Genomic DNA, 21,672 nt, shown 5'->3' on the forward strand with positions numbered 1-21,672 from the left:
AGGGGGTGAAATAATTCACTGTAGTCCCATTGGTTATGTTTGGACTATACAGGTACTATGCGCAAAATATTTACTTTGTATTTTTATTTCATTTTACCTTCACAGACCAGTAATTCAGTTATTCAACATGGATTTTGGAGTCCCGTGGGTCCAACATTCGTCATGCAGATGATGCAGTGCCTTGGTTGAGTGGAGGGAGGTGCCTTCTAGCAACCAGTTAGTGCACACAAACCATTGTCCTTGGAGCCTACTTGTTATCACATCTCTCTCCCCCCCTGGTTTCCTGTCTCTCTACACTCCTATCTGAAGAATATTAATAATAATAAAAAAGCCACTCAAAAAATGATAACATGGCTGAGTGGAGGGTTTGGCTTCTTGGGGCCGGCTTGTGTTGTTGGATGCTGAGATTGTGGGTACCACTTTAACAGTTTTCGATGCAGACCACGCCCTTCCCCCAGTCACAGCAAGAGGGCGCAGCTGGCGACCAAACAAGCCATTAGTACATCAGACCGGTACAGTCAGAAGCTACAGCAGCATCTCCTCACCTTCAACCAACCACACCACCACCACAACCGCGCATCTCACAAAAGAAGGGAGACAGCATAATACAAAGACGTGGTTTAAGCTAGGACAGACTAACAGGAGACCCGAACGACAATGGAATCCGTTATTTCAATTATGTAGCCCATCTTTCTGCGATTTCTATCTCAAATTTTGACACATTTTCAGCGCCTCTGCGACAAGAGATCGTTCAGCTGCGCCAAACGTCTTTTCGCTTGAAGCTTTTGACCTATACGCGGTGGCATTTTTTAACCTTGTCATCGGTTGCCGATATACCAAAGTCATTCTGAAAGGACGTATAGGCTATAGCATCCTTGCATCCTCCTCCTCGGCACTTCATTGATTTGACGGTCGACTAGGCCTGCGGAGTGTCCGCCTGATCCTCTCGGCAATTTTACCCCCGCAAGTCAACATCCGACCCAACTGAAATTGCGCAATGGCCGATGCCACCACGGAGTGCAACATAAAAGTGCTGTGTCGCTTTCGTCCCCTGAACCAGTCGGAGATTCTGCGTGGAGACCAGTTCATCCCCAAATTCCTTGCTGATGACAGTGTCCACGTTGGGGTAAGCCTATAAGGGATGCTTTGGTTTTCATATACAGGCCGGACCTCATTAATAAATTAACATTTCCTGTTGCCTTTGTTTTTGTTATGCTTTTTTCCCCCTCTCAATAAAAATTACAATCAGTGAAATAATCTATAGGCTACTATTTTGATTAACCATAAAGAAACGTAGGCTGCCGTCTGCCACGGAAAAGCAAAACGCCTTTAATGTTGAAATACGCACATTAGGGCCCTTGATGCATCAGCCATCAGCTGACTGGCTCTGGCCTCTAGCCCAACGAGACTATAACCTATCCTGCCTGCCTGCCTAGATACATGCATTAGGCCTACTATTTACATTGTTCATTTAGACTGTTCTTAGGTTATAATTTAGATTTAGCCTGCTGTAGGTAGTAGGTAGGCCTACACCCACATCCATAGCCCTCTATACAAAGCCTATAACCTTTGTTTATAGCACAAAATCGATCTGATGCAATGAGACCTCCATCATTTAAAAATATATATATTTATGATTTACCTGCTGCTCTGGTACCCTAATTAAGTAACCTGAGCCCCAGCTTTCTATTCTATTCTATGCCTTGTGTTACACTGCAGTCAGAGGCTGAACTTGTGCCTTGCTCTCTAGTCTAAGAAACATCAAGAAAATGAATGGGAGATCTAATTAGTAAGAAAACGGCTACTAGAGATTAGGCACAGAAGGGAAAGAGAAACCTGAGCTGTATATATAATATAATCCATTTCCATCCAGAAGACTCCAGGGCCAAGGCCTAGATGATGTTGCATGCAGTGCCGTGGGGATGCACATTTCCCAATCAATTTGAAAAACTTAGATTTGATGAAAGTTTTGGGAACATTTATATTATACGCAAGTTGACAGTACACATAAAGTGAAGTGAACAACATTGTCTGATTCAAACACTTAAGCCCTATATTATAGTACATTATATCTGCTCTATTAGATAGACTAGAGCAATGTAGGGAGAGAGAGGGGGGGGGGGGGGGTCAGAGAAGGTAACGGGTGGGGGAAAGGTAGCCTAATGATTTGAAGCCTCAGGTACTGATGAGTCCAATGTTACCAGCCACTAGGATGCCTATAGCTATCACTGAAAAATCCAGTGTTCATTTAACTCTTGAGAGTGTACAAATGGACCATTATTGTCAAATTAAATGACTTACAACAGCAATGTAATGTAGATATAAGGCCTGTAAATATACTGTAGGCTGCCTAATACTAGCCCAGCACCACATCACGTGATAATGAGTTTTGTGTATTCAGAACGTTTGTATAAAAGTATCAGATTAATCATTCATTCATGCATTCATTCATGCATTCATTCATGCATTCATTCATTCATTCATTATGGATTTGTTGCAGAATAATCATAAGACATTGAGCAATGAGCATCCTATATATAGCAGTATGGCGATTGTGCTACTAGAGTGTTATCATGCATGGTGTGTCCTCTGATTGTAGAAGCATCCAGGTCTTATTAACATTTCTTCTGAGGATGTAAAAAACAATTGTTCTCTTGAGCATGCACGTAGGCTACAATAGGTTACTCCTATTGCTTGGATGTGGTGAGGCTTTCAGAATATATATCGTCTAGTATAAATGTACAATTTCTTCATGGATATTTGGGTGCAGCCTAAAACAGTCCCCAAACAAAAAACAACACTCAATCAGATGAGGACCACAGGGACTGCCATTAGAAAATATTACATTGTGAATCTCCTGATTTGCAAAGTAACTTCCCCCCCCCCCCCCACACCCCCCTCTCTCTCTCTCTCTCTCTCTCTCTCTCTCTCTCTCTCTGTCTCTCTCTGTCTCTCATTCTCTCTTTCTCTCTCTTGCTCATAAATCTTAACAGTGGATATGCCTGAATGTGCTCTCTCTAATTACCTGCAGAGCCATGATCAATAATTTCCCAACAACATGTTCTACACACTGGCTTTATCTTCCCTCAGCTCCTATCTGTCTGTCTGTCTGTCTGTCTGTCTGTCTGTCTGTCTGTCTGTCTGTCTGTCTGTCTGTCTGTCTGTCTGTCTGTCTGTCTGTCTGTCTGTCTGTCTGTCTGTCTGTCTCTTTGTTCCTGGACACATGTTCTGACTGACTGACTCTGTCTGCATGTCTTGCTGTCTGTCTCTCTCACTCTCCCTCCCGGCTCCCTCCTTTCATTTGCATTTACATCCCTGCTGTTGTCCTGCTCAACCCCACCCCTTTCACTCTGCCCCATTTTCGCCTCTTGTCTGTCTAATTTAGTCTCTTTACTGTGCTGTCTGTCTGTCTGTCTGTCTGTCTGTCTGTCTGTCTGTCTGTCTGTCTGTCTGTCTGTCTGTCTGTCTGTCTGTTTGTTTCTTTGCCTACCTACCTATTCAGGTTCATATTATGATTTTTTTTATATCTAGCATGGTGACATTTGTGATTACAGTAGCCTGTACTATTACTATATATATTTCTTCTCTTTTCATGTTTAAATCCCCAGCCACCTGTCTAAACAATTGTTAATAAATTACAAAAAGTCTATGTTTTATGCAATGCCACACATTCTTTAACATTGGACACATTATAGCCTATACCATTCAGACCAAAATCGGTTGACAATGTCAGCTAGGGTGTCAAGTAAAAAAAAGGAAATGATCTATTGGTGTATCGTAGAAATCTAATTGTATAAGCAAATGTGTAATGCCCATAATTGCAGTGGGGATTCATGCAAGGGGGCTGGACATCTAAAGAGTACAGGTCATAGCCCTGTATTGTCTCCTGCAGTGTTGGTTTTGTCGACTAAAACTATGATGAAAAATGTTCGTCGACTACCTTTTTTCACTGAGGAAAACTAAATGGAAACTAAATGAAAACTAAGCTATGATGACTAAAACTAAGACTAAATATATTGACAATTTCGTCTAGCGACTAGCCGGACAACAGATCCAGTATAAGTAAAAACACAAGTCATTTTACACTTGGTTGCATGCTGAAAATAGCAGATCTACAAGCTCACATCGGCTATTTTCAGCAAGTGTAAAATCAAATCAAGTGTAAAGTCATTAGGACGGCCCGCTAAAATATTCTTTTGTCGACTAAATCAACTGTAGATGTAGTCGACTAAACACTAAACACAGACTAACACTAAGACATTCCAGGTGACTAAAAAGTAAAATGTGACTAAAACTAAATGAACTAGTCAAGAGACTAAAACTAAAATCTAAATTTGCTGCCAAAATCAACACTGGTCTCCTGTTCTGGTCCCATGTGTTGTTTTATCAGGATTCTCGTGAGGGAATATGGCCATCCCCCAACCATCGACAGTATAGCCTATAACTCTACTTTACATCTTAGGTCCCCGCATGCTGTGCCAAACTCAGGAGGTGAAATATAGCTCTGACATCGCTAGACTTGCAGGTGCACTGCAGAGCTAGCTTTCTCTGCAGCTCAGTGCTGATATCATCTTCTGTTCCACTGCTAGGTGCTTAGGCAGTTTCTTTAAGGACCCTGGGGGAGGGTTGGCAATGAAAATGATGCACATACAGGTATACAGCCTTCCATTATTTTCTGTTTTATCTTCTTTTTATTCTATACTTGGCCAGCCACACAAAGAATGGATACAGATAAGGGCCGATATTAAAATAGCACAATATGCTAAGATACCTATAAGATGACAAATAGCATACATCTTTTTCCTTTTCATCATCATCATCATCATTCCTTTTGACCAGTAAGCATCCACAAGCTTGGCCTCTTGGCACGTGCAAATAAAGGATGACTCAGTCCCATCCTTCAGAGCAGTTCCCTGCCAAAGCATCAGATACCAGTCCCATCTTTCAGAGCGGTTCCCTGCCAAAGCATCAGATACCACGCCACAGTCACTGATAGCCTCGCAGGGGTGACATCACTTCCCATAACTTAGCCTTAGATTGATGACAAATTCACTGTGAAAGGGCATTCAAATACAAGCAGAGTGAGTAGCGATCAAGAGAACAATATGTTGCCTGGTGTGTGCGTGTGCGTGTGATAATGTATATATAGAGGGAGGGAGAGAGAGAACCAGGGTACATCATTAATTTATTGTTTTTTTGTTTGTTTGCTGTTGTTAATTTAACAGGGGAAAAACTATGTATTTGACCGTGTGTTCCCGACCAACACCACTCAAGAACAGGTGTATAACACATGTGCCAAGCAGATTGTCAGGGGTAAGTATGATTAGCTGCAGCGAAATATATACAATGCTTAAATGTATTAATTTATGTGCGTGCGTGCGTGCGTGCGTGCGTGCGTGCGTGTGCGTGCGTGCGTGTGTGCATGCGTGCGTGCGTGCGTGCCTGCGTGCGTTTCTGGGAAAATATACAGCAGGTCAATGGGAAAGAAATAGAGGTTTAGGATAGTAAGATTATTTGTTGCATGATGTCATCACTTTCACTTTTTCCTCTTGTACATATAGTTTACATCAGATTTCATTACATTGTAGATCGCATTGGGAACATTCATGTGTATATTGGTACAGTATATAGATTCCTAATTTCCTGTGTTGTATTTCTCACAGACGTGCTGGGTGGATACAATGGCACCATCTTTGCATATGGACAGACCGCCTCCGGGAAGACCCACACCATGGAGGTACGGAGTTCACTCACCACTAGTACTGACCTGAGACCAGATTCTATACTATATCTGACAGATTCTATTTTCTGAAAAACGTTTCAGTGGTGCACTGGTGCTCAAACATGTCAAGGACCCTCAGAATTATCTGTATTTGGCCACAGACCCCCATTTGAAAATATGTTGTTCCAGGGACCCCCCAGTCACTGTGAAAGAATATATATTCAAAGATGTGCACACATTTTCACGATTTTCCAAAAATAGCTCATACAGAAAGGTGTTTGTCATATCTTATTCTAAATCAGCGGTTCTCCAACATTTTACACCATCTCTCCAAGTGCCACCATTATGACACCATTAATATTATACTTTTTCAGAAAATAGTGGAAATATCTGCAACTGTCAAATGTCAGCTTATCTATTCTATATTGGAGAAGTTGTACCCAACACATGGCAAGAAACCCAAAGCCACAACAGCTACGTCGCTATTGCAACACCCACAACACCATCTTACACACTACACCCACACACACTCAGACGGCAGTCACGTCACACACTTACCTTCGCAGTGTTCGGGACCTATCTCCTCCCATCGCGCCGAACGCCAAAACTCGACACCACCCGCCAAACACTGGCACTGGCACCAAAATTTTAAATCACTCAGCGAATCTCTTAGTTACATCAACATTGTTCTTTGTCAGAAGTTGGTTTGTGCTAAGTATTCATGATTACACAGATCGCATTGGGCTATTTTGCCTGCAAGCCATACTGCAGAGTACTTTTGATTGCGCACACACACACACACACACACACGCACACGCACGCCTGGCTTGCACACACACACGCACACACACACACACACACACACAGGAATAGCCATGCAGGCTATACGCGGCGCCAGTAAGACAGGACGTTATAATCTTGAGTTTCATTAAATAACTGTCTTTCTCCGCACGTGCGCACACAACATTATTCAAGTCAAATGCGTAACGGCAATATTGGGCTAATATAGGCTACCAATACAGGACGTTATAATCTTCACTTTCATTAAATAACTCTGTCTTTCTCTGCACGCGCACGTGCGCACACAACATTATTCAAGTGAAATGCATAACGCCAATATTGGGCTAATATAGGCTACCAATATGTGGGTAGCCTACAGGGATTTACCCACGGAATGAATATATATATATATTCATCTATACCAGGGCTGCCCACACTTTATTTTACTTCAGAGCTACTTTCAAAACAACCAGCTCATATACCCACCAAATAAAACTATCATCCCATTGCAGAAAATAGTTACAAAATGTAATTGAGACTACATACAGTGGTGTCCCCTTCGTCTGTACCAGGCTGACTTCTATAGGCTGACTTTGATTGATTGATTGAAATATTTATTAGCAGTTTGTAGAATTTACAGTACATTTTAAGCACAAACTCAATACAAAGACTGTCAACTGTGAGTGGACGACCCAATTAAGCATTACACTTGTTTACAACAGGGTCCACATTGTTCAATTCATCAAAACATTTAAAGACATACAAACATTTAGAGACATACAAATAGACATTTCTATGTAGCTAAATTCATCATATGGGAAGCAAAAAAGGGAAAAGATACAATATACATGCCACGTGCCATGTGGCATGCGCGGCAACGTAACCCTGGGATGAGCGGCCGCGGAGCGGCCGCGAAATTCCAGTAGATATAAAATGAAAAATGGGTTACAAAATCGTGGGATAAAAAAATAAAAAATAATACACGTGATATTTTGCTAGCTTTACTTATAATAATAATTTCTTCTTCTGTTTTCTACATGAATATAACCACATTATAACCATAAAAATGAAATGAGAGTTAAATGCTGCAATTTGTAAAAATGGCAAAGAAGTGGGACTCATTAATGTGATGTCCCTGGGACTCATCTAAAAGACCATCCCTGCATCCCAGGACTCATTACATTGAAAACCTATTTACATCATTGTTATTAGTCTCCATTATTATTTTGTTTTTTGCACAATAAGGCCAAGCTGGCAACAAGAGCTCAGATTTAGTACGGCCAATTTAAAGACAGTGCACACTATTTCTTTCGACATTTTTTATCATGAAATAATGAATACATATACTGTAACCTAGCGACATAAAGAAAATCAACCATGCAAAAAGTAGGCTGGTGCTTCAAAGCTCAGTAGGACTGAAAAAAATAGATGTACTTTATTTATAAAAGTTAAAAGAAGCGAAGGCTTCTTTTAACTTTATAAATAAAGTACACCTATTTTTATCCATCCTCTCCTAATTTTTTACTTTTTGAGTGCTCGGATCACCGCCTTGTCTTCAGTATATATACTGTAATCTATTGATACAATGATCTTCCTTCCTGGTAAATTGCCATGTGTGACTGTTCCAGGGTAAGCTGCATGACCGTCACGGGATGGGGATCATCCCTCGCATTGCAGAGGACATCTTCAACCACATCTTTGCCATGGACGAGAACCTAGAGTTCCACATCAAGGTCTCCTGTTTTATTCTTACACAAAGCTTGAAATGATGTAGGTGTTGTTGTTATTACCAGACTAATACTTGTGTAATTATCCTATCTAACAGGTTTCATACTTTGAAATCTACATGGATAAAATCCGTGACCTCTTGGATGGTTAGTATACAACACTGTCTCTCAAATATCTTGTCAACAACAGAGCACGCTAATGCTGCATTCACATGGAATCAGGCAAGTGGTAGACGGCAAACGGCAAAACCTGCATGCTGGAGACGGCACGGATCGGCAAAAAGATTAAATATTTTAACATTGAGGCCGTTACCGTCGCCGGTTCTGGCTGCCGGGCTGCCGTGCCGTCCTGTTCCGTTTACCGTCCTGCTCCAGTCCACTAAAATGAAGTCCGGTTTGCCGTCTACGGCTTGCCTGTGAATGCAGCGTAAGTCAGGCAGTAAATTAAACTACTGTATGCAAGTTTAACCACTCATTTCAATAAGGCATGTTGTGTAAAACTCACATTTTTTCTCTGTATCTTCTAGTAACGAAGACCAACCTCTCTGTCCATGAGGATAAGAATAGGGTCCCTTATGTCAAGGTGTGTTAAAGCTGTGCTTACAAGTTGTACGCAATACACAATTAGAGTACGACTGATGACAGATTGTTATGTCCGAATATATGACATCATAAAACTTTACACAATGAACAAGCTAATTAGTAAATATAAAATGTATTTTATATACTTAAAGGGTAAACCCTATTGAAAGATCCTCCTCTCCTCTCCTCTCCTCTCCTCTCCTCTCCTCTCCTCTCCTCTCCTCTCCTCTCCTCTCCTCTCCTCTCCTCTCCTCTCCTCTCCTCTCCTCTCCTCTCCTCTCCTCTCCTCTCCTCTCCTCTGCAGGGATGCACTGAGCGTTTTGTGTCAAGCCCTGATGAGGTTATGGATGTGATCGATGAAGGCAAAGCCAACCGCCATGTTGCCGTGACCAGTAAGTGTCTCTCCAGTCTGGAACAACATACTGTAACTGAAACTGTACAATTTAAACAGAAAAGGAGTTCACGAGAACTCGAGAAACGATAATCTAAAAAGCCACATTTTCAAATCATAATAATTCCGGTAATAATACTAGTAAAAAATTATAATTCCGCTCTCCCATTGTAACAATCCATACCACCATTTCCTCCATCTAATTACATAACATCTCTCTCTGTTACCAATGGTAGCATTCTGGGGCTGTAAATGATGCGTGAAGAGACAGTTGGCTTCATATTATGTAATCTGTATGGTAGAATATACTGTACATGGCTTCTTATGAAGGAAATGATAACTTTGTTCAATTGACCTGGCAGTCATTGCAGATTTGCAAAAACCTGAGAACAGAACAGAACATCATAGTGTTATAAGCTATTTCAAGGAACTGAGCTATGCACACTGTATGCACAAAGTTTATTTCATGTCCGATAGGATTTAATGAGCTCTATGGCAAAAGCAATTGCATTAGTCATTGCCTTATAGTGCATAGACAGTGGTTCTCAAAGTGGGATCCAGGGACTCTCAAGGAAATATCCCCTTTTACAAGTCTATAAATCTGATTAATTTAAAATGGAGGACCCTGATGTAAACAAGTCTTTAGTGCTTTTTCTGTCTTAGTGGTTTTATGCTTTTAGCAGATTTTGTATTGACCTGTAACTTCATTGAACTGTATACCCATTCTACAAACTGTTAATACAAAAATCAATCAATCAATCAATCAATCAATCAATCAATCAATCAATCAATCAATCAGTTATGGGGGTCCTTGACATTTAAACATTTGAGAACCACTGCTCTATAAAATGTCGTCCTTCAGATGAGACGTGAAACCTCTATCCTTCTCACTGTGGGATGGGGATCCCATGGCACTTATTACAAAGAGTACGGGGTTCCTTAGTGTCTGGCAAAAATAATCACTCCCCATCTGGCCACCTAATTATCCCCCAGAGAAATTGGCTCAGTGAGTGACTCCCTCCCTCCCCCCTCCATATAAAGATGATGTGTGGTGACTAGCGTTCTGGCCCAAAATGGCTGCTGTGCATCACCCAGGTGGGTGTCGAGATAAAGTGCTATTTAAATTTAATTTAGGTCTGTGCAGCTCTGTGCAGGAATCAAACCCACAAGGCACATTGCCGGTCATGACCTGTTCCACAGATATCGTACCACATGTCTTACACTAGAAATCTTTCACCATGTAGATTGTAGAACAATGTTCAAAGTACAAAATAACCCTTTGTACAATATATAAAAATGCAAAGACTTGCACAGCAGATTAAATTGCTCAGCAGAGCAGAAATAGAATGAAGACTATGCAATGACACGTCTTCCTTCCCTGTACAGGTAACAAATAATACATGAACAAATAAAGTACAGGAAAAGAAAAAGGGAAAACATTGTGATATTTAATCCCCCACATTGAAGCAAGCAGGTGGTGCAGCAAAATGGTGATTTCAGCATTAGTTTATTGTTTGTTGTTTATTGAATGGATCCCCATTAGCTGATGCCGTGGCGACAGCTAATCTTCCTGGGGTCCATATAAAATTCATACAAAAAATACATACAGTAATTACAAATACATTCAACGAAGTTAAATACATGAAAATACAGAATTACAATTTATTCTATAAAATTAAATGCAACATAATGAGAATAACATTATGGTCATGTGGTCAGCTGTAGCAAGTGTTCCTTTAAAGCATATTTGAAAGATAATTTATGTTGTGTTATGTTAATGTGAGGTGGTAACATGTTCCAAAATGATATTGATCGATACATAACTGTTTGTTTAAGGAGGTTGGAGCAGGGAGTGATAAATGACCGAGGCTTGCAATTCTGGTGTTATGATTATGTCTGTCACTTGATTTTAATAACTGTTTTAAAAAGTAATCTGGTGTCTGATTAGAAATTGTGTTTCTTACAAACATGAGGACACTGCAATGGAGTTTGTTTTTGACAGATAACCAGGACAGGCGTTTATGCATATATTCAATATTTGTGCGAGTACAACAATGAAGTGCCAGTCTAGCAGCTCGGTTCTGAACAAGTTGTAGTTTGTTCAGGTCTGCTTGAGTCACCGCTGACCATACAACAGGACAATAATAAAGGTGACAAAACACCAATGACTGCATCACTTGACCCATGAGTGAGGATGTCAAGTATGAGGAGCACTTCCTGACCATGGCTATACCTCTACCCATCTTAGTTACAATGCCATCAATATGGTCTGACCATGATAATTCACTGTCCAGTAGAACTCCAAGCAGTTTAGTTTTCTTAACCTGTTCTATTGGTATACCTGACATTGATAGGTGCAGCTGAGGGTCACCAATAAGCATATGCCTGGTGCCAAAAACAATAATTTTTGTTTTGGCAACATTCAGTTCTAGTTTGTTATTTTTCACCCAGTTAGATACCCTCTCAAGATCCAGATTTAAATTACTCACTAACTCATTCAATGAAGGGGCAGTACTATACAGAGTTGTGTCATCAGCATACATTACCATATGGGTGTTCATAGCCACACAAGGGAGATCATTAGTAAAAATAATGAAAAGTAAAGGACCCAAACAGCTTCCTTGAGGAACCCCACAATAATTATACTTGCATTCGGATAGGCTACCATTAAAAAACACTCTCTGTGATCTCTCCGATAAGTAGCTCACCATCCAATCAAGTGCCATATTGCTAAATCCATATGTTTTTAGTTTAGATATCATTATGCCATGGTCTATGACATCAAATGCAGCACTGAAATCAAGCAAGACAGTGCCAACCATCTTCTTGATGTCCATTTGAGTCAGCCAGTCATCAGTCAACTGAGCTAAAGCAGTTGACGTGGAATGACCTTGCCTATAAGCGTGCTGGGAACTAGTGATCAATTTGTTATAAATAAAATATTCTTGAATTTGCTTAAAAACTACCCTTTCCATTAATTTACTCAGAACAGGGAGTATGCTTATTGGCCGACTGTTTGGCCCTGTGAATTGTTTCTTTTTATCCTTGGGCAAAGGAATGATCTTTGCCTCCTTCCGGGCCTTAGGACAAACTCCAAAGTTCCGTTCTTTTGTTTATTTGCACAATGATATAAAAACAGAAGTGAACTGCATAGTTGTAGAGGATGCTTGCTGCCTGCTGCGGGAGAGCATACTAAAATGTTCTTAGCTCTGCAGCCATTCCTCAGATATATCCTCGGAACTCCAGGCGTTTTGGTTACCTCTGATATGATCTGCAGAGAAACTTAAATTGCCTGTCTGGTCTGCTGAGGTCAACTTGGGTGAGGGAGTTTGATACTGCCGTTCGTTCAATTCTGTTATTCTCTATGACAGGGGTACTCAACTGGCGGACCGTGGTCCACGACCGGACTGCGGACCACCTCTCTGCGGACCCTAGGCAAATTATTAAAAAAAATAAAAAAATCTAAATTTAAATTCATTTCAGGCAGTGTTGCTGCAGCACAACTACATTGTGTGTCTTATGTTAATGGAGGGAAGAAGATAATAATATAAATAACAGATGGTACATTTCTCATGTGAAATTTGTGCAAAGGCCCCCAAACTGTCCCCCAAAATTCTGGCGCGCACTACGCGTGCGCGTGCAGTGTGGCCTGCCAGGGCGTATAACTCCCGGCCTGATTTGGAGTTGTATAAGCTTGGCTTGACCATACTAAACGGGCATATTGTAGAGCCCCGCTCTCCGATGGACGCCGCGCATGGGACCGGACCTCGGTCTTATTCAAAAAAATATTTGTGGACCTTCATCATTTCTAGTTGAGGACCCCTGCTCTATGATGTACTAAGTCTATGGTGAAATTATTTCTTATACTATCTCTCTGCTGTTTAGATTCCTTATAGTTTTCCATTTTGGTATTGTATGTTTGTTAAAGTAAAAAGCAAAAAAAGGCAAAATATGTACAGCACATTAAGACTTGTCAGTTTTCTATAATGAAACTCATGATCTGTATTTTATGTTGGTGTTAAAGACAAATAATTATTGACTGTCTGACAGTAACTGTACAGTATACATGTATTTCTTGTATTGTAAACAAACTGTACATTATAGAGATCATCCAAGCGGTTGAATTCCTTGTATGTGTGAAGAGCGTCACTTTTATCTAAGTGGAGTTTGTCATTTGACAAATCTTTCTGCTTCTAGGGATGAGGTTTCTGTTGCTATTATTATAGATACCGGTATATTCCATGTGTCAGGTTTTTCTGCAGTCCTATTATGGATGGTATTTTCGATCATCTGACAGTGAGGCTTATAGGAACATGCTATCCGTCTCAGTTCCGCTCTCCGCTGAACGGGTCGATAATAAGTATGTATGTGGGATAATAAAAATAGTTCACAGAGAAGATTGTGTGCACATCTCAATGCCTATATTTAGGCCAGGTGCTAGATGTCAGGCATCAAGGCAAACATCAAGGAAGAAAAAGAACATCCGCACACTAGTTTCTAGAGCTCTGAGATAATGGGACAGTACGTGCCATCCCGGATGCACCGTGGTGCATTTGAGAAACTCCATCTCCACGGTGGTGGCCAATAGCTTTACCACTGCACCAGAGTAATCTAGTAAGAGAGTACGGCGACACGCTTTGATCTCGCCGCAAAGCAGGTGCCTATGGGCTATAGTTCCAAACATTGGAACTATCCCATTGAGATAGATTGAGCACTTCCGCATTCCATTGTTTCAATGGGAGTCAACGCTAGTGTCGCCACTCTGGCACTCTCTTACTAGATTACAGACCAACAAGGGCACCCAACCCGGGTGCCCTTGTTGGTCAACATAGTTGAAAATAGAAAGACACTTCCAACTTCATTTATAAAGCACATTTAAAACAACAGTTGACCAAAGTGCTGTACAAGGCAAAGCAGTAATAAAACATAATACAATACGGTAATACAAACATAATACAATACAATTAAACAGCCAGGAATACAACATTCATCACGGTTTAAAAGCCAAGGTATAAAAATGAGTTTTAATATGTGTTTTAAAAACAGGTATAGTGTTGGAGCCAGCCTGACACGGCTAGGTAGCTGGTTCCACAGTTTAGGAGCAATGACTGAAAAAGGCTCTGTGCCCTCTTCTCTCACACCTTGCCTTATTAGGGATGACAAGGAACATTTGATTAGCTGACCGTCACCTCAGTGATCTAGATGGAACGTATGGTGTAAGAAGATCGGAAACATAAACTGGCACTGATCCAAACTAAACAATAAAATCTTAAAATGGATCCTAAAACGTACTTGATGCATGTCTTTCATGGCCTGATGGTTGAACCTCCTCTGTCTTTGTGCAGACATGAACGAGCACAGCTCTCGCAGTCACAGCATCTTCCTGATCAACATCAAGCAGGAGCACGTGGAGACGGAGCAGAAACTGTGCGGAAAACTCTACCTGGTGGATCTGGCTGGCAGCGAGAAGGTACGGCAATGTGGTACACTCCCAAAGTGGGAGAGAGTTCCAGGGGGTCCCCAGATAAATGATAGTTTGGAACCAAATGGACCCTTTTGGGTCTGTATGGTATGTCAAACTGGGGGTCCTTGAAACTAAACGGGTTGAGAATCACTGCTAGAGTCGTAAAGATCTTCTCTTATGGGGGTCCCTGGCATTATCTCTTCAAATGGGGGTCTGTGGGCCTAATTAGTGTCAATTTGGGGGAACCATTATCCTCTAATGATTAGAGGACCATTGTATTCTGATAACCTGCTGTAAACCAAACACTAGCTACACTCTTCATACAAGATTCAGTTATATAATAAAACACACCTTTAAAGGCTGTCGGGGCTTTTAAAAAAAAAAAAATTGTAATACATTTTTAGCAAAATGTGGTGACCTAAAAACAACGTGAAACATTACACAATGGCTTGCATTGCATTAAAGTGGGCATGCTTCTGAATTGTCACACTAGGATCATTCCATGTATTCACAATTGCACAGCACGACTGTAACTTACTACAATGTTAACAAATTAATACTGTATACTTACTTCTATACCATAGAATTTGAAGATATTTTGAGATTTCTAGAATTGGCATTTTTCTTTTTCATTTCTAAGTGTTTTAACCCTACACTAAATCAGTAGTTCTCACACTTAAAAAGCACTGTGAGCTTGTATATCTGCTATTTCTGAATAGCAAACGCAAAAATATAAAATCACACGGATGCTTTAGAAATGTCTAAAATGACACGGATGCTTTCCTGTTTTTTGTTTTGTTTTGTTTTTTTCATTTATTGTTTTGCTGTGCATGTCGTGTTGTCTCTCATTCTCTCTCCCTTTTCCAGGTCAGTAAGACTGGTGCTGCAGGATCTGTCCTGGATGAAGCTAAAAACATCAACAAGTCTTTGTCTGCTCTGGGCAACGTCATCTCTGCCCTGGCAGAGGGAACGGTGAGACACATTACTGCTGTATTTATAATTGGGAACGCAGTGCAGTACAGTACAATACAGTAAAGACAGTTATAATAACACTCATGTATTTCATTCTACAAGCTACCTCGCCTACCCTTATGCATTTATACACATTTGTCATTGCTACAATGGAATGTACACAGTTTTTTCTAGTTCTCCTAATGACTGTTGATGCTAGCCCATCTTTCATTTCTGCCCACTCAACAGTCCCTGTGTGTCTTTGCCAACTGTACGCTTGGGTGGGATGCAGCACATTCAATCAGCTTTTTTGCAGACCAGCATTTCTGTTTAAACAGTTTTAGAAATTGTCGAACCCCTGCTATTGCATTTACCTGAATACTAGTAGACCGTTTAAAATGCTGCAAGAGTTGAATAATTGCTGTGTCAGTAAGAAATGCTGGTAAAATCAAATACACCTCAAGGGTTTATTTCACTGTGATTTCGAATAGTTTTCGATTCCTTATCTCTCTGCTCTCCTTCCAACCTTCCCTATGTAATGCTTTCTCTTATTCTGCCACAATAACCGCCCTTACCCTCCCCTCCCCACCGCCTCTTTCCTCTCCTCTTTCACCCATAGAAAACCCATGTTCCGTACCGTGACAGCAAGATGACCCGCATCCTGCAGGATTCTCTGGGAGGGAACTGTCGCACCACCATGTTTATTTGCTGCTCTCCCTCCAGCTACAACGATGCAGAGACCAAGTCTACTCTCATGTTTGGACAACGGTATGTGAGTGTACAAAGTGTACAGTGTACCATTACGTCACTAGAAGGAGGAGGAGACATACGATATGGAATCTAGACCCTGTTAGCCTATGATCCAAAACTAATTGGACTATACAGCGCATGCGCGGACGCACGCACGCACGCACGCACACGCATTGGATTCGATGTAGCTGTGCGTTTTGTGTTTATTGTAAACCTAGCTCATCTAGGCTTATACAGTACACTTCTAAATCCTGAATTCAACTCTGAGAGTGTAAAAATGGACCTGGCTGGAACACTTACTGTAGGATTGTGCTGTGTTTGTACTTAGACTGCAGGTTCTCACCCAGTGACCTCAACCGTAACAGACTAACGGGATGACTGGCCCCTTCTTGGCTGGAAACAGCCCACTCGGCAGAACGGCATCCAAACAATCAGAGATCAATGAGTCTTCTGGCTTTAAAACACCAGTGCAGCAGATCAGCGCAGACTGTGATTGTACCGACAGTGATCATGGGATCTTAGGGGACAATAATAGTTAGTCTTGTCCTGGGACTTGTCATGCAGGGATAGATCAAAAGCTAATTTCAGGGTCCTGTCTGCACTGTAAAATCCTGAGGGTTAATTGTCTCCACCAGCCGAAGGCATGGGGAGAGTATGTTTTGCACTCCGTCCGTCCGTCCGTGTGTCCGTGTGTCCGTCCGTCCGTCCGTGACCAGCTAATCTCAGCCACCGTTAACCCGGTCGATGCCAAATTTTGCACACACACTCCCTGGATGCCAACCATGAACCTCTGCCCCAAACTTTCCAGAACGGCCTGTTATAGCGCCACCAGGAGGCCGCTTTGTGCAAAACAAGTTTTTTCACAGTACACCTACAGATTTTGTCCAAACATCACGCAAATTGGTACACAGTCTCTCTAGAGCCATTCAACGAAACGGGTCATTCAGATTTCTCAGACTCCATCCTGATTGGTTAAGATTGGCTTCCAAAGTTCACAGGAGTGCTCAGTTTCAAACAAAATGCTGCAAATCATGAACACATCGCGTGATTTCCGTGAAATTGTGCACGCACATTTCCACTAGGCCGAGGACGAAATGCCACATGAACAATTTCAACTCAGCCTCAAGGTGGCGCTATAACTGGCCGAAAAGTGTTTTACCTCTAACTGCACGGATCTGTCGATAACCTGGTGGAGACCTGTGCCCAGAAGGGCACTTTTTCTAGTTTAGTGTAAAATGGACCTGTAAGGTCTAGAAATGCTGATCCAGCACAGTCGGCATGTTGTTGCAGAGGTTGTTGTCCTTGTCTGCTAAGAAAGTGACTGTTCTGCCAAGTTCCACTGTAGTGTAAATTAATCAACATCATTATCAGCATACTGTATTATTTATGTCAAGGACAAGGACAAGGACACAAGCTATTTTCACTAGGTCAGCTAACATTTAAAGGTGTGTACTTAAAATAGAAGGGGAGCATTGAATGAATCAATCAAAGTGAATTATTTATAAAAATGGTAAAGTAAGCACCACAAGGTGGCCTTAATCGTGTTGTTGGAGAGACAATATATATATATATTTTTTTTAATATATGTTTATTGGTAGTAGGTTTCAACAATTTAGTTCAGTTTGAACATACCATTTTTTTTTTCATTTTCTCCCTCACCCCATCCCTCCCCCCCACAGTTATCGTCATCATTAAAACAATATAAAAGATAACATTAGTAATTGAGTACAGACATACAAAAACAACAACCATGCATATTTGACATATGATATAAACAGTAGAATACAAAAATAATAATTTAAGCACAGATAACAAAAACAATATAAATAACAAAAAATAAAACAAAATAAAACAAAAATAAATACAATTATAAGTTGGGTTATTCGAGTTCAAAAGATAGTCACAAGTTATGTTAGAAAAGATTGCGTTGAATCGGAACGTTGTCATACATCACCATCTATACACAGTTCTATCATTATGAGGAAGCAAAAAACACACATAGTATTGATTCAATTAGTCTGTCGGAAGTACTCTCAGATTCTCAACGAACCTCAAATATATCAGACAAAATCTCAAATATCTTAGTCCAATAGCTACCAGCTTGGGGCAAGACCAGAACATGTGTGTGTGATTAGCTGGTGAGAGAGCACATCTATCACATTTATCATCAATTCCAGGATATATTGTAGCAAGTTTAGATTTGCAGTAATGAAGTCTATGAAAGACTTTGAATTGAATAAGGCCTAGTCTAGCACATGGTGTTGATGTGTTGACTCGATCAATACAATAGCCCCATCCCACCATTCATCAAGAAATGTTTCACCCAACTCGGTCTCCCACCTATTCCTATTTTTTTTTTTTTTTAAGATATTTTTTTGCGGCTTACGCCTTTTATTGATTTTTTTTTGAAGGGACAGACAGTAGGCTGACAGGAAACGGGAGAGAGATGGGGGGATGACATGCAGTAAAGGCCGTGTCGGGTCCGGGAGTCGAACCCGCGGCACACTGCGACTGGATTACCAGTCCGGTGCCCAGACCGTTACGCTACGGCCTGGGCCACCTATTCCTATTTTTGTCCATAGGGAGGATGTTTAATCTCATAAGAGATTGATAAGTCACTGAAATATGGCCCCTTTGCCCAGGATGCAGTATTAGGAGGTTGTTCCATGGTTTACTTGCTGGTTGACACAATATGTTTTGAAGGGTGCTAGCCCCCTCTTATGCCCAGCTTTGTGTGTTTGTGTAAAATCATAGCGATGATTTGATTGGTTGAGCAGCCCATAGCGATGATTTGATTGGTTGAGCAGCCCATAGCGATGATTTGATTGGCTTTGCAGGGACGTACAGAGACGTACAGAGAGTGTTACAGAGGCAGGGGCTGACATTTCGGAAGAGGGCACTTTTGGAAGAAAATAGCGATCTACAAGCTCTCAATGTGTCGCACTGTGATGCATTGAGAGCTTGTAGATCTCCTCTTTTCCGGGCGCGACTCGTTGGCTACTGCGGCAAGGACATGGATTTCTAAACAAATTCTTTCAGCGCAAAATGCTGCGTTAAAAAAAAACAATACTCGGGTATGGCATGGAAAGGAGAGGAGGAGCATTTGCATTTCTTTCATAATAGTAAATACTGCATTCATGGTCTGAAGAGGGCAGTTGTTTTACAGACGGGTAAAAGGGCAGGGGCTGAAGCCCCCTTTGATGTCTATGTGTGCACGTGCCTGCTCCTTTGACAATTTTCCACACACACACTTGTGCACACAGTGCTAAGACCATCAGGAACACTGCCTCCGTCAACCTGGAGCTGACTGCAGATCAGTGGAAGAGGAAGTTTGAGAAGGAGAAGGAGAAGAACAAGACCCTGAAGGACACCATCCAGAGGTTGGAGACGGAGCTGAACCGCTGGAGGAACGGTAAGGTCGTCAGCCTCACCTCAGTACAACATGAAGATAGGAACGGTAAGGTCGTCAGCCTCACCTCAGTACAACATGAAGATAGGAACGGTAAGGTCGTCAGCCTCACCTCAGTACAACATGAAGATAGGAGAGAGAGAGAGGGAGTAGGGGAGAGATAGACAGGAATATTTGATTTAGGTTTAGGTTTATTTATTTAGCACATAGTTATAAAAAATTGACAATACATATCAAAGAACAAAAATACTGTGCATGGAAAGGAAGAAGCCACCTGGCTTATTTGGAATCCTTTCCTGTATGGAAGAGGTCATTGATTAAAAGTTCAGTAAGAACAATACAAAAGACTACAATTTGTCAAAGGGTCTTTGATAAATTTAATTTACATTTATAATAAATAAATAAAACACAAAACAGTACAAAAATATGAAACCGTACAATTCAAATGAATGGTTAAAAATAAAATGAAATACAATTAACACAATCAAGGCTAAATTAAGTCCCTATTTATTACAGAACAAATCCAGCATGTACTGTACCACTCAGTGTATTGCAGATGAATCCAACTTCAATCAAGGGGTTTTAACTTTCACTCAATCACTCTTACTCTTACTTAAGTACAAGCATCAAACAACAAAATGTTAAATAAGAAACATAGCAGCAACAGGGAATGTACAATGGCCAATGTGCAGAATTTGGACGGTATTTCTTCCCATCACAGGTACAGGTGTAAAGAAGAGGATAGAGGTAGAGTGAGAGCACAAGGGAAAGAGAACATGTTGTGAATCCATAGCGTCATTGTGCCATTCTTTATCTGTCTCTGTCTATCTGCGCAGGCACAATTAATACACTGGCATTGCCATGCTTTAATAATAATATACTGAGAATTAGCATGTGAATATTAAGTCAATAAATCAAAGATGTCTGTTGGCCATGAGACATTAGGCTACAGTGATTGAGTAACGGCCATGCACTGACTGTGTTCGGACACCTCTCATTTCATATGTTTGGGTGAGCAGAGAGATTTTATTTCCCCCGCTGTCTCCTGACACCATATCACATTGTATGCTGCTACCATAAATTATTCATATTATTTTTTTGCAAACTGAAATAGAGCTGCACCTCACATCAGGCGCAACCTGGTTCTTAACGGTGCATGATGGCAATGTAACGCCCAAAACACACCCATAACTAATTCAAGGCCCTTAGCGCCTGGAGTATAAGGCCCTAAATGTCAAAGTAATTATTGAGACCGCAGGACATCACGCCTCCATATATGGTCACACCTCCATCTCCATATATGGAGCTGACCTGTTCTGACCTTTTTACTGATCTCTTTGTGATCAGTAAAACTGTGAGAGAAGTTGATCAGAATGCAAATCAACATACATCTCCATACTCATTGCACCAACAATATTGCCGGCTATCTACAGCTGACAGATTACCTCAGTATTTATTGTATGGGGTTTAGTTTGACAGTTACAGTATAAACTGCCCTAACTTCACGTACTGTAGAGGAATGATGTCTTTACTATCCAAATCAGAACTACAGCAAGAACAGTAAATTCACGGGCACACTGTTTACACTTTGCAATTCAGTCATATTCTTTTCTTGTATGATTCTGACGTTCAGGAACAGCAGTGAGATCACTAACACCAGAATCCAGTCCACACAACAGCACAACACAACACAGGTTCAGAGAAAACACACTTTGTGTTTTTTTGTGTTCTGGGAGGCTCAAAAGGCAGAGATGACTTCATATTCCACCGAGAAACACTTTTTGCTTCCCTAGTGTCTGCATCAGTAGGCATGATGACCTTGCAGCAGCACTGCAGTGTTTTCCCCTCTCCATCTCTCTCTTTGTGCTCTCTCTCACTGTTATGCACATCATGCTC

General features: G+C 41.1%; 1 protein-coding gene across 1 annotated transcript in view; it reads left to right on the forward strand.

Annotated features, from left to right (window-relative positions):
• Nucleotides 1–997: 997 nt before the first annotated feature.
• The window catches only part of kif5aa (kinesin family member 5A, a), a gene marked incomplete at its 5' end in the record, with an annotated part of 34,598 nt that continues 13,923 nt past the window's right edge, over nucleotides 998–21,672 (forward strand). Inside the window, 11 exons of the mRNA XM_083769340.1 lie at nucleotides 998–1,126; nucleotides 5,226–5,313; nucleotides 5,664–5,737; nucleotides 8,131–8,235; nucleotides 8,328–8,376; nucleotides 8,757–8,812; nucleotides 9,116–9,203; nucleotides 14,548–14,672; nucleotides 15,534–15,638; nucleotides 16,237–16,385; nucleotides 19,631–19,779. Of these exons, the coding sequence (XP_083625466.1) occupies nucleotides 998–1,126; nucleotides 5,226–5,313; nucleotides 5,664–5,737; nucleotides 8,131–8,235; nucleotides 8,328–8,376; nucleotides 8,757–8,812; nucleotides 9,116–9,203; nucleotides 14,548–14,672; nucleotides 15,534–15,638; nucleotides 16,237–16,385; nucleotides 19,631–19,779 (1,117 nt within the window). The remainder of the gene's footprint in view (nucleotides 1,127–5,225; nucleotides 5,314–5,663; nucleotides 5,738–8,130; nucleotides 8,236–8,327; nucleotides 8,377–8,756; nucleotides 8,813–9,115; nucleotides 9,204–14,547; nucleotides 14,673–15,533; nucleotides 15,639–16,236; nucleotides 16,386–19,630; nucleotides 19,780–21,672) is intronic.

Source organism: Protomyctophum parallelum (genome assembly GCF_964188405.1).
Source record: "Protomyctophum parallelum genome assembly, chromosome: 7".
Classification (NCBI taxonomy): Eukaryota; Metazoa; Chordata; class Actinopteri; order Myctophiformes; family Myctophidae; genus Protomyctophum; species Protomyctophum parallelum.